This window comes from Lethenteron reissneri, chromosome 39 (genome assembly GCF_015708825.2).
Source record: "Lethenteron reissneri isolate LAM-NWPU_2019-01 chromosome 39, ASM1570882v1, whole genome shotgun sequence".
NCBI lineage: Eukaryota > Metazoa > Chordata > Hyperoartia > Petromyzontiformes > Petromyzontidae > Lethenteron > Lethenteron reissneri.
This window is the reverse complement of record NC_083817.1, coordinates 1,293,144-1,308,321: the sequence shown is the minus strand read 5'-3', so window position 1 is coordinate 1,308,321 and position 15,178 is coordinate 1,293,144. Positions and strand designations below refer to the sequence as shown.

The following is a 15,178-nucleotide window of genomic DNA, read 5'->3' as shown; positions in this document are numbered from 1 at the left end:
ATGATTATGATCTCTTGATAAATATACATGCGTAGCTCTCAGTAGCTTTTCACCTCATTCAAAGGATATCAGTCACAGCACGATACTACAGCGGACTCGCTATGCGCTGGGAAACAAGACTGCAGAGGGCAATATAATCATGGAGCATCCAAATGCATCTTAAGGTGCTGTGCAAAACACGAGGACACGTGCATCACAGGAACCACACGTTTTTTCCATGCCAATAATTCTATAATCTCTCTATAATAACTTCCGTAAATTATTATTTATGCAAATGTAAAAAAAGCGAATTTAACATGTAGGCTTTTGCCACCAATATCATCCATAAAACAGGGTTTTGGGGTTAGATCGCCTAAATATAAATGTGTCGTTAAACCCGCCACCACCCGACACACATTTATATTTTCGCGATCTAACCCAAAAAAAAACTGTGTTATTGGTGAAAAAAGCAGTTTGCTTAAGAACGTGAGGCTTCTGATCAGCAACAACTAAGGGATTAAGATTGCAAACTCAGTTTCTGGTTGAAGGAGTAGCTTTGTTCCCTATTGTTCACTCGAAATAATATCGGCGGCTCTGACATGATCTGCACATAACAGGAATTGTCTTGGGGACCCATGAAAATAGAGTTGGAGTGGAAAGCAATGCTGCCTTGATGCAGTCAGCCTCTCCGTGCTGCACAGGAACCCGTGGTGCTGGTGAGTTCCATGACAGCAGTGTTTGTGCCATGTGGCATCTGCGTTTGTGTTGGTTTGTACATTGCTGAAATGGTTTGTGGATTCTGGTGGGTTTTTATATGGGGTTTCTTTCATTATTCCTCCACAGTATATTGCTTTTTATTAGATTCTTTGAATACAAAGCAATGTAAAAAACATTACAAGTTGTAAACTGGCTAAATTTGATATCCCTGGAAATGATGGTTTCTTAATAACGCGGGCATGCCACCACGGTATTTCTCCACTTACACAAAAACAAATATATGTTTCAGTCCATCGGCCAATTGGCTTTCCAGCAGAGTTTGCTTGCTTGCTAAACAAATAAAATAACAAAAGTGTGTCTTGAAAGAAAACCAATGGTAACCCAACCTGTGGCTTGCATTACGGGGAGGGGGTAGGGGTCACACTCTTCCAGACTCAGAAGCAGCCCACTGTTCGAGTCTTGGGAGAGGAGGAGGAGGAGCAGGAGAAGGAGGAGGTGGTGGTGGTGGTTGTTGTTATCGTGAATGATGCTGGCTGGGGTAGGGGGGCGTGTGTACTCAAGGAAGAGTGTACAGGTGGAGGCTGCTTGTCAGGTTCTGGGTGGGTGAGTGCGTGACACTGAAGCACAGAGACAGTGAGAGAGAGAGTGTGAGAGAGTGTGTATGTGAGAGAGAGAGAGTGTGAGAGTGTGTGTATGTGAGAGTGTGTGTATGTGAGAGAGTGTGTGAGAGAGTGTGTGTGAGAGACACAGGAGAGTGATTCACTGTCGGTGGCGAGGGTGAGTAAAACGTGAGAGTGAGGAGGAGGAGGGGGGTGAAGAGCAGCACACGGAGGGCGTGTGCCAGAGGGAGTGGCTGCTGGCAGTGGTGGGGGAGGTGGTGGTGAGGAGGAGGAGGAGAGCCCCGTGCTGGTGTGGTGTGGTGGTGGTGTCATGTTCGAGTTAAAATACGCGAGGGCGAGCAGCAGAGAGGACGAGCGGAGCAGCCGTGCACCGGCAGGAGGCATGGCGTGGGTGACGGGAGACCCCCTGGGCATGGGCTGCGTGGCCATTGACGTGCTCTGTCTGCTGCTGGGTGAGACCGCACGTGCTGCCGCACGCACTCGCAGCAGGACACAAGCACGACACCGGATACGTACACAATGGTCGCTCGTGTGAGATGAATGCATCCGGTACACGTTTATTTATAAGATTGTTCAATAGTTATGCTGTTCCTTACTTACACGTTACACGGCTGGGTGTATACACACAGGAGTGGTGTCAAATGAACGTGCATATACACTGCGTAAAGATATACACTACGTAAAAACACAATAGTGTACAGTACTTGTATTGGACACACACTAACAATGCAGGATACACGCTATATATAGCACACGATGCACACGATGGTAGACTGCAGTGTGTAACGCAGTGCACACGCGTGCTCACGCAGACAGGACAGCCGCGTGTACTGTGCACGACGGCACACACACAGACACACACACACAGACACACACACACAGACACACACACACAGACAAATACAAAGATCCCCCGTATAGGCTTAACAGACTGTAGGGGCAAGTGCTGTTAGCGAGCACCTATGAAGGCTGGTACGGTACACGAGGGGGTGGGTGGCGAGCACCACGCCCGGCCGCCTTTGTCTCCCCAGTGGCGATGTTTACACACCGCACCAGGTACTCATTTGAGGCTGAGTCGACCTAGGGGAGGCCCAGGTCCGGTTCAGGTAATCGTCACTGGTGTTGGCCGTGAGCGGGAATCGAACTGGGGTCGCCAGGTTCGTAACGCAGCGTAGCGCTAACCACTACCCCACCGCTCCCCACCACACACACAGACACACACACAGACACACACGCACACACACACTACACCCATAACACCCACACGCATCACACCCACACACCCTTCACACACATCCACACACAACACACACCCATCACACCCTTCACACATCACACCCACATCACGCCCACACACCCATCACACCCTTCACACCCACACATCACCACACACCACCACATCACGCCTACACACCCACACATCACCACACACCACCACATCACGATACCCACACACCCTTCACACATCATACCCACACCACACACATCACACACACACCCCCACCGCACACCACCACACTACACACACACACACCACCACCGCACACCACCACACCACACACATCACACACACACCACCACCGCACACCATCACACCACACACATCACACATCACACCACACACATCACACACACACCACCACCGCACACCACCACACTACACACATCACATACACACCACCGCACGCCACCACATCACACACATCACACACACACCACCACCGCACACCACCACACCACACACATCACACACACACCACCACCGCACACCATCACACCACACACATCACACACACACCACCACCGCACACCATCACACCACACACATCACACACACACCACCACCGCACACCACCACACCACACACATCACACACACACCACCACCGCACACCACCACACCACACACATCACACACACACCACCACCGCACGCCACCACATCACACATCACACACACACCACCACCGCACACCACCACACCACACACATCACACACACACCACCACCGCACACCATCACACCACACACATCACACACACACCACCACCGCACACCACCACACCACACACATCACACACACACCACCACCGCACACCATCACACCACACACATCACACACACACCACCACCGCACGCCACCACATCACACACATCACACACACACCACCACCGCACACCACCACACCACACACATCACACACACACCACCACCGCACACCATCACACCACACACATCACACACACCACCACCACCGCACACCATCACACCACACACATCACACACACACCACCACCGCACGCCACCACATCACTACACATCACACACACACACCACCACCGCACACCACCACCCCACACACATCACACACACACCACCACCGCACACCATCACACCACACACACACACACCACCACCGCACACCATCACACCACACACACACACATCACACACACATCACACACACACCACCACCGCACACCACCACACCACACACATCACACACACACCACCACCGCACACCATCACACCACACACACACACACCACCACCGCACACCATCACACCACACACACACACATCACACACACATCACACACACACCACCACCGCACACCACCACACCACACACATCACACACACAGGGTACAGTCCTGTACAGTCCACAAGCACGCGTGCAATCTCCCTGCACTGGACACAGAACACCCGCACGGTCACACGTGTACCACACACACGTGTACCTGTATAGACACACACACGTGTACCACACACACGTGTACCTGTATACACACACACACGTGTACCTGTATACACACACAACACGTACACACACGTGTACCACACACACGTGTACCTGTATACACACACAACACGTACACACACGTGTACCACACACACGTGTACCTGTATACACACACACACGTGTACCTGTATACACACACACACACACGTGTACCTGTATACACACACACACACGTGTACCTGTATACACACACACGTGTACCTGTATACACACATACACACGTGTACCTGTATACACACACGTGTACCTGTATAGACACACACACGTGTACCTGTATAGACACACACAACACGTGTACCTGTATAGACACACACATACGTGTACCTGCTTAGAGACACACACACAACACGTGTACCTGTATATACGTGTACCTGTATAGAGACACAACACGCACGTTCAACAAAGAGACGTACTTGGTACAACCCACACACAGTGTACACCGTATGCATGGATACAAAGACAAAGATCCCCCGTGTAGCCTTAACAGACTGGTGGGGCAAGTGCTGTTAGCGAGCACCTATGGAGGTCGGTATGGGTGGCCAGCACCACGCCCGGCCGCCTTTGTCTCCCCAATGGTGTTGTTTACACACCACACCAGGTACTCATTTGAGGCCGAGTCGACCTAGGGGAGGCCCAAGACCGGTTCAGATTATCGTCACTGATGGTGTTGGCCGAGAGCGGGAATCGAACTCGGGTGGCCGGGTTCGTAGCGCAGCGTAGTGCTAACAGCTACACCACCGCTGCCCATAGATACACACACACTGCACACACACACTACACACACTGCACACACACACTACACGTACACACTGCACACACACACTACACACACTGCACACACACACTACACACACTGCGCACACACACTACACACACACTGCACACACACACTACACACACACTGTACACACACACTGCACGCACACACTACACACACTGCACACACACACTACACACACACTACACGTACGCACACTACACACACACATTACACACACACACTACACACACTACACACACACACTACACACACACACTACATTTAGTACACACACACTATACACACACTGCACACACTACACACACACTACGCGTACACACACACACTACACACACACACTACACACACTACACACACACTACACGTACACACACACACTACACACACACTACACACACAACGCACACACACAACACACGCTACACACACTCTACACTTAGTACACACACACTACACTTAGTACACACACACACTACACACACACTTAAGTACATGGTACACTCACACATCACACTCATCACACACACACACACTCATCACACACACACATCACACCGACACCCTCATCACACACACACTCATCACACACTCGGGGGCACACCGTTCGTGTGCCGTTGACACCAATTCCCATTGTTGTGCCTGTCGCAGTTTTCCTAGAACTATCTGGTGCACATCACCACCCACTGTCGTTCTTATGAGCAAACAAATCCCACCTCTAGCAGTGGAATAGCTACTGCCCTTTGCCTTTCCTCGGCACGTAACGAACACGATCACAATGGGATTGCTGCGCGCTAATCGTCAAGGGTTGACAATGATATATCCGTGGGATGTCTTCATTTTACTTATTTCTCTCTGGACTGGACTGTTCGAAAATAGTTTAGCTTGTGTGCACGTGTGTGGCGGGTCCAGTTGAAAGCGGTATTCCCCGAGGGAGTTGAACCGGTTTGCCCACCTTCGATGATGGGATTTGTGTTCACTTTCCTGGCTCATTTGAATTGGCAATGTTTTTCATTGTGCAGCACAGACAATTTGTGAAATCGTCAACCTATACGGGTTACCCGTATTCTTGTACAGGAGGGAAAAACATGTTTTTGTCTATTTGTTTGTGTTTCTCCCTTGTGATGGCTCTTTGTAGGACGAACGTTGAGATTTAAAAGGGGCACTGGATGATCAATAAGGTCTGGAATGGTCTGTGATAAGATAGGGCACTGATCAGGGGTTGACAGGTATGCCTTAAGTTCATTACATCTGGTGCTAATGATCGTAATGCTGTAACGAGTTTCCCTTGAGTTGGCCACTTCCCATCTTCGTAAGTGCAAATGGTCGCACTGCCAAAGTTAGTGTTTATTTTCTTTAGCCACTGGACCTTGCAATGGCTTAGCTACAGAGAATTTGTTTCAACTTAAGTTTTGATTCTCGCCCTGAATCTTGCTCATCAGCAGCAGCAAGGGCACGCTGGTGGTGGTGGCTTTGGCGAAGGAGGCGGCCACATGAGAAGCAGTGCAGTTGAAAGCAGGCCAACAACGTTGCCGGCTGATGCTTGTAAAGAGAAACATTACGCTAATCTGTAATACATACGACATAGATGTAATCTGATTAACTTTTAACATAGGGCAGACCCTTTTTACCTTATAATTTGTTGAAGCAACCAAAAAGATAATCTTATTGTACAGGGGTTTGTAAACGACAGTACATCATGCATTTTCAAACTTAAGGTTTGGATTTTAAAGTGGCAATAAACACGATGATATTTCCAGCATTTTAAAACATTTGTATCAGATCTTTAAGTGGCATTACAAACGTCCATGACCCATTGGTCAGCTGTGAATGCTGAGAGCGAGGACATTTGACTATTGTGGTACCGCTTTCCTTCTATTGTGTGTGCGTATTTGACAGCACAGGGAGGGTTATGCATCATGATTTAAATGCCAGAACCTTTCCCATCATATGCAGTCCCTTGTAATGTCTGCACTTGACATCTTGAAATCTGTTAACCTCATTATTAAACTGCCTCCGGAATAATAAATAACCTGGTACAAATCAGAGGTCGCAAACGGGTTTTGATTCCTTACCTGTACCCGTACCCGGCCGTACCCGTACCCGTACCCTACCCGCACCCGGCCGGGTACGGGTAGGGTATCGGGTACCTGATTGCGACCTCTGGGATGAAGCCGTGTTGCAGGCGCGGGTGGGTTGATTCTAGGAACTTGAATTGTGAGAAGAGACAAGACGTTGGGAAATGAGTGACAAACAGTTACTCACCAGTGACTCACGGCCTACCCGTACCCGTACCCGGCCGCACCAGGGTTGCAAACGGGTACCCGTACCCGGCCGGGTACGGGTAGCCGGGTATCGGGAAACCGGTTGCGACCTCTGGTACAAATATCGCAGGCAACGAGTGTGGTCAGCAAGGCAAGACCTGGAAAACTAAATGCTACTTTGTGCACAGATGAGCCAGAGGGCACGGGGCTGTCAATAATGTTGGACCCACAGCACCACAGTTCACATTTTTTGCAAACCCTTAAATATTTATTTTTTAAGTTTCAATAAATGAGTGGATTAAAGGGTTGTTTTGCTTATGTGGGTTATTGTTTTGTTCTCCGTAATTTGTTCTTGTTGTTGGAAGTCTACGCTGCCGACCATGTCAAAGTTTGTTGGCAATGAAGTTATTTTTGGCAACTGCTCTCTGGCCTTCATCGTCAAGGCCTGGCTCTAGAGTAGAGAATGTCGCCTGGAGGTTGTGTGAGGGAGATCCTTAAATAGGTGTATGGATCTTCTGGGTCGCATGCATTTTTAGCCGGTCCCAGATATTCTTCAACCTAAGATCCGAAGTACTGTATATCTTAGTTTGGTTGTTTAGGTTTTGAAATTCTGTCTACAACGTACACATCACAAATATATATTGGGTTGACTCTGATATACAGTAGGGATCTCAAATGACATTGCACACAGACAATTCAGCAAATATTAATGAGATGTTGCACAGTTTAAAATCTTGTTAATGGCTTTCCTCTTGTGATGTAACTGGTTTACAGTATCCTTGGCTTTTAAATGTGTGCTTGGCAGGCACACAATCATGAATAACTCACGAACTTGAAGTAAATTCATGCTTTAAGAGTCCTACTTATCATCTGAAAGGATTTAGTACGTGGGTATAATTTTACATGAATATGATTTTAATGGTTGCTTATTTTTTTTATTTGTTTCATTCATATTTTTTTCAAACCAGAAAATGTTAGTAATTTAAAATGTTGCCAGTTTTGAAGAGAAGTCCATATCTTTTTTCTAGACAAAGATGATATTGATATGCCGTCTGGTTATGGAGGCTGTCTAGGTAGAGAGAAAGAAAAAAAGTTTCCAACAAAATCTAGAAGTTATCTCTCTGTGGACAAGCTCAAATGTTTCATCTCTAGCTACATGCTGATAGCAAAATACTCATGTACAGTGTTTGGTGAAAATACAAATAAAAACTGCTTGAAGCCAATAAGATAAAGTGAGCTTCCTTGCCACTTCAAATGGCTCTGAACAAACTGCTGAGAATTGCAATTTCGATGACATCTTAAGAGGCCAGTTTTTTCAATTGAATGAGTTGAATCTTGACTTAAAGCTTTCGTGACTGCAGGAATTCATACTATTTGGGTCTTTCGATAAAGTCACGTAGATCGAAAAATAATTAAAAAATCACTATCTACGTGACTTTACTGAAAGACCCAAAGAGTATTTGATGATTGCAGTGCATCCCGTGTGGGAATGTCTCTACTAGGCCCTGTCATTACAACAATCACTGATGGGGCCGAGGGGAGAATACTCACATACCTTCAATGTTACAAAACATTGCCAACATTTTTCCCCGCTGTTTGTAACAGACAAGTTTTCAGAAAAGTCAGAGGGATTAACTCTTCTACAGATGACCAACAGTGCATACTAGGTGCTGTAGACAATGTTGTGAAGGGTGCAAAGTTCGAGAAGAGAGCAGTAATTAAATTTGGTTGTGGTACAACATAAAGATTTTCACCTGAGGATGATTGCTTGTGTTGCGATCGAAACGTCGTGATTTTTATAATTATTTTTCTATGTGACTTTTCCGAAAGACCCAAATAGTTGTAGATTTGAAGCTAGTAGTATGAATAAGTTGAGTTATTGCTCGTACTGGTCTTTTATGCGACTTTGACTGCATCTGTTCTTGTGGTGTTTCATGTAATCACAACAAATATTTTATTTCAAAATCGTACAGCTCGGTGTGATCCACGTGTCTGAGAATGGATGTGCAAGAGTGTATTTTCAGAACTTTACAAAGTGGCATTTATATCTTTACACTAACTTTCCTACATCCTCTGCTATGTAATTATTTTATGTTGCATGCCGGTAAAAATCAGCGGTTTATCACAGCTGGAATTGAACCGTATTAAGTGAAACCAAATTTCAATGTACTCTAATGTTTTGTAGGTGCAGTCATTGGTGACCACCAGGTCGATACAATGAACTGTCTACGCTCGAGACACCAAGTTTAATCTCGTAAGCCTGTGTCCGCATTTGAGCTCAGGTTCTTGGGGATGCAGACTCGGCTCTCTCACTTCAGATCCACTCGACCACATCTTCCGACATCATCACCATCGGCATCTCCAATGTGTGCTGATGATGGTGATGTCCTGTTTGGCACACCTTCACATTCGAGGAGTTGTGAGCACTTAAGGCGGCTTGAAGAAACGTAAAGTTGACGACGAGGCATTGTTACGATGCATCGACTCAAATCGATCCGTAAACTCGTGCTGTACACATATGGGGCATGGAAGACTGTTGTACTGTATATGATTTAGGCAACTGGTATGGACATATGCTGTTACATTAAGGCTAATGGAACGAACAACACTGCACACATGAGAAAAAAAGACCGAGAAATGTTTAAACAAGATGTAAAGAATCGATTCTTCAACCGCGACCACAAATGATGGCATTTCATCAAATTTATGGAGGGGTGAATCATTACAGTACATGCATTTCGTTGACGCTCCATGTTACACTCGCACATTTTCCGTGACAAACATTACTATTCATCAACTTCAGCGTCTTTCTAAAGCTGGATTAAGGTATCTCCATTAATATTACTGTCACCAGCAAGTACGTTAGTGAAATGGTTACAGTCCTGTGATGTAGTTATTGAGCGAAGGGTCAAATCCAGTTCTCTTTTTAGTTTTTGGAAAGTAGATTTTCACTTTGCTTTTTTTCAGGAATTGAAACAAGTTTTTTAAACTGCAGCATTATAAACTGATGACAAGTACTGGCGGAAAGTCCATCCGTTATTGTACAACAGTTCAATGCGGCGATGCGTCATCGCTGTTTATAATAATTTAATCCCTGTTATGTAACCAAACTTGTGAGATCAATTATTGGCTGTCGGGTCAATACATCCATCATCCCTCTGGAATTGATAAAGTTCTAACACTTTTTAGGAAATTACTGCAGAGCCAGGAATCTGCCATAGTAATGTGAAATGTTCACAATTGATTTTGTACTGCCAAAGCAGATGGGCTCTGTCCTGTTGTTTGGTTGAGCTGGAAGACATCTTGGCTTGTGTTGAATCGTTCAGAGAGGAAAATAATTTACGATATCAGCCACCAGTGCTGAGTGAGCCTTGGGTACGGTCTGAAGCAGTTGGGAGAGACTTAAAATACTGCATACTTATACAAGTCGTGGCGAAATGCATCCACACTGGATACATGTATCCACATCTTACTAAACATTGTTTAGGCATTAATGCAAACATGGTGAGTATGTATTTTGTGTGTCTACTGTGTTATCTATGAGTGTGTGTTTTCGGGGTGTATGCGGGGAGTGGAAGGGTTGTGGTTGGCACGCCGCGCTATGAACCCGCCAACCAGAGTTCGATTCCCGCTCATGGCCAACACCAGTGACGATTATCTGAACTGGTCCTCCCTCATCCCTGGTGCGGTCATCGCCACTCGGGAGACAAAGGCGGCCGGGCGTGGTGCTGTTCATCGACCCCCTCGTGTGCCGTACTGGCCTTCGTAGGTGCTCGCTAACAGCACTTGCCCCTACAGTCTCTTAAGGCTACACGGCAGTCTTTGTCTTTTGTGCGGGTGTAATTGTGTGCATATTTTGAGCAATGTGTGTTTAGGCTAAACCACAGACTTCATAGGTGTGTGTGCTGTATATTACTGCAGTTAGGGTTGTTTACAATGTGTTTATGCCCAGAGACGTTAAAATATAACATTGTTTTGGAGAAATGGGCCTGTTAATCTGATGTCTAAAAAACTCCAAAACACAAATGCCCTGATTCCCAAGAGAACAATCAAGAAATCCTCCGCTTGCCAGCATATGTTTTGAATTCACTGTAGATTTTACGTTTCAGGAAACTAATTAATCACATGTAGGAAGTGAGATCCTTAGTTTTAGATGTCTCGAATCCAGAGCGGTCTCTGTGATGGGTAGTTCTGAATTCATGAAAGTCACGCAGGAAGGATGGGACGTTGATGTGGAGCTGCCTGGATGATGCCTTCTGGGTCTTTGAATTAAATTGACAGTAATGAAGAGCCGAGAATACTGGCGGTGATGAAAGGGTACATTGCTGATTGTGAGGTCCATTGACTTTCTTGTAGGTGTCAAGCCATTGCTTATGCAACTGGCGGTGGCTAGGAGATGATATCTACCTCGCCTGGTAGCAGCAGGTCGTTGGCTCGATCCCAACCCTGACTATGCCTGTTGTATATTTGGAGTTTGCGTGTCTCTCTCCCCATGGTGGTCGTGTTGATTTTTCTCCAGGTCCTCCGGTTTTTCCCTCCACATTTATAAACACGCTTATTAGGTGATTTGGCTACCTTAAATTCCCACGTGTGATGATGATGTCAGCCACTTTGATGAGCTTTCATGCGTGTCCAGGTTGCCTCTCAAAAATAGCTAATAGCTTGGTGGGCTTTAGCTGGAAAATAAAAGAATGTAGTTGATCCCTTACATAATTAGTATTTTCCAAAATAATAGATCATTGCCTTCGAAGTTGCACCATATATATCTATTATTTTTAGGATTATATTATTTTGAAATTGCACCTCTTTTCAGGTTGCGTGATTGTGTGGAGCTACGCACATCTTGGCTCCTGTGCCATCCTCACTGCGCCTGCGTCCACAGCTACTGCACCACTGGCCTCTCAGTGGCTCTACATAACGGACGATTGATCTTGAAAAAACAGGGGCTCGTTTACATGCTCTGTGCGATGAAACCCGCTGAGCACAATAGTGACATCCAGATGTTGGAGTTTAAGAACACTTCTGCCTATGAGCATATCACGGAGAAGTTGGCCGAGTGGCTGATCGAGCCAATAATTGCCAGGAAACAAAGTTAAACACCGATCCTGGGTCCCGTGATAGCCACCCGCCTTGTGATTACATAGGGTTCTCAGTTTGAGCAAGAAACCAAATAACCACTAAAAACTATACATTTGAGATTTCACACATTTTGGCAAATCCTGTGTTGGTGCCTTGAATCCATGTGTTAGAACATCTCTAAGGCAAGACACGTGAGAGGATGCCACCACAAGTGGACATCACACACATGTTCAGGAATTGTAGAAATAGTTCCAAATTATCATAGAGGACTTTCTGTCACATGGGGGGTGATGTCACGCTGCTTTCTTGGAGCATTCCAAATATCATTGTCTGAATAATGATATGTTTCCAAAAACACAATATGGATATAATTGGGAAAAATACACAAGTATATTGCCACGCTTTTACTTAATACACTTTATTGCAATCAGGAGTGGAGCACGTTTGGTAAACACATTCTGTTCACCCCTGTTGCCAAACAGGGACGTCCTGCCCTTCCTGGCTCCTCCAGATATTTTAAATTTAGTTTTGTTCTGTTCCAGTGGCGAATACGAATTCATTTGCCTTTCTTTAGCTCTTTTGAAAACATTTAGCTTTGTAAGTCATGATTTATGTGCACAGTAACACACTCTTGTGAATTTCACAGAACCCTTTACACACAGCCTACAGCATAAACCACACTTAGGTAACAAACCACACTTTGGTAACATTCCACAAAAACAATGTGTGGCTGTGGTAATGGATCCACCATTGATGCTGCAAACTGGTTCAATTCCACATGTGCTGACTGCCACACTGTACTGGACCATGCCATAATCAAATTCTAATTCTGGATCTCCCTCCCTTTGGCTTTGGAACCATCAGTCCAGCCAAATAGATACCTAATATACGATATCTTTTGGTTAATATCTTGTCAAAGTTGTAGGCAAAGCCAAGGTATTCTCTTACAGGTAAGACCACAAGATTTTCCAAAAAGTTGCAGTGTCTGCTTAAAGAGTGGCATCTACGTCAGTGGTTCTGAGCTAGTCGTGAACATTCCATCATTCTCATGGCAGGGACCAGTCTATCCATAGAAAATCCACTCTTCGCTTCCCACAAAGTAGTACTCACTTCATTAAAACTGAACGATGTTTGTTATCACTTGACACCCTGATCTTCTATGCTGCTACGCTAATAATTCAGTATCATGCGGCCAGCAATACCTGTCACAATACCTGCATGGGTCGAACTTGTTGTCTATATTTATTTAAAGTTGCGCATTTTGATGTGACATCACATTTCTCACCCCCCCCCTCCTCGTCACACATCGTCACAAATGTCTGACCCCCCCACCCCCCTAGGTGCGTGACGTCATTTATGGACGGCCGCTTATGACATCAAATAACACGGGGCACTGACATTAAATAAGCCATTCATGTTGGTAGAGATGGTAACCATGGCTGTGATCTCCATAGCAGTGAACACCCTCATAAATCACCCGACACAACTCCTCTCGGCAACCACACAGCCCCTCTCGGCAACCACACAGCCCCTCTCGGCAACCACACAGCCCCTCTCGGCAACCACACAGCCCCTCTCGGCAACCACACAGCCCCTCTCGGCAACCACACAGCCCCTCTCGGCAACCACACAGCCCCTCTCGGCAACCACACAGCCCCTCTCGGCAACCACACAGCCCCTCTCGGCAACCACACAGCCCCTGGGTCTGCCACCTCAGCAACGAGTTCGGCTGGGCGTGGTGAACTTTGGAGGCAAGTGCTGGTGGTTCACGCAGATTGGTGAGACTCAATCCCGCCAAGCTGCAAGAGCATTAGCAGCTAGAAGTCGAGTAAGCAGGTTAATGCACCCATCTATCCGGACCTCGTGAGAGTTATGCCTCTCATTGGACAAACATCCCAATGCAAGCCCCTTCCTGGAAAAGTGTCTCTAGGCCCAATGGGGCTTTGCCCGTGTAAATACGTGGCATTATTGACGATTGCCGTGTTAATTCTAAGTGGTGCCGACATTCTTCTGACACAGTCCTCTCCTGACTCACAGCTCGGCAAAGAGACACCTTGGCGTTTTGCAGGCCATTGTGCACTTGTAAACTAATGGGCATTCGAGACACCGGGAATTCTACATCGGTTACATTTTGTATTGAATTTAAATCAAAAACACATTCTTGGAGAGACTCCAACTTCCAACAGAATCTTGATGTACGCTCTTTTTTTTCTTCACGTGCCCAGATGTGCCGCTCCAGACTGGGTTTTTGTAACGCTGAAGATTGGGTTGAAAGAATACGAGGGAAACACTTTTAAAAAATGAGAATCTATTCTTGTTTTCATACTTTGATACTGGCAAAAGGTCCAATGATATAGCTGCTCACCCCTAGCTATAAATGCTCTGATACGTATGGCATTATCTTTGTACGGGTTCGCCTTTTGCGGTTCTCTGGTCTGACACTGGTGAGACGAGGCTATAAAGAAGGATGTCTCTGGTGTAGGCCGATCACTTTCAAAGACAATGCAGCTTTATTATAATCAGAGCATGTTTTTGTTGCATGTTCACCACAAGTACGTGTGATACTGGTAGGAATAAATAAATCGTTTTACCCAATTTTGTGTCTCGCGCTCGTCATGTTCCATCTCTGTCTGATCCACCAGCCCCGCCTCCGCATCGATAGGTTACAAGCGTTTGTCATCGCCGCAGTCAGCCGGCCAGCAGCAAGCCACGCACTGTAACGCAGCAGCTTGACGAGCGAGCTTGAGTGAGGGACCTCTTCACAAGGAAGGCCGTTTGGCAATCGCTTATCTACCGGCGACGTTCAAATCATCGCCTGAGGCTTATCGCTCGTATAAGGAAACTCGGGACGTGACCTACGTGCCCGCCCGTCGCACGCAGGCTGCTCCGTGGCAGCGGCCACACGTGAACTGGCCCAACCCACTCCCGCTAGCTCCCCT

General features: G+C 46.5%; 1 protein-coding gene across 3 annotated transcripts in view; it reads left to right on the top strand.

Annotated features, from left to right (window-relative positions):
• The window catches only part of LOC133351864 (phospholipid phosphatase 3-like), a 39,015-nt gene that overhangs the window by 3,295 nt on the left and 20,542 nt on the right, over positions 1-15,178 (top strand). The window contains exons 2-3 of one of the 3 annotated variants that reach the window (XM_061567440.1): positions 597-695; positions 1,659-1,768. In XM_061567440.1, coding sequence (XP_061423424.1) covers positions 1,699-1,768 — 70 coding nt within the window. In that variant the 5' untranslated portion in view covers positions 597-695; positions 1,659-1,698. Of the gene's footprint in view, positions 1-596; positions 696-1,568; positions 1,769-15,178 lie in introns of those variants that run through there. The other 2 variants (XM_061567439.1, XM_061567438.1) reach the window with 2 other exon arrangements.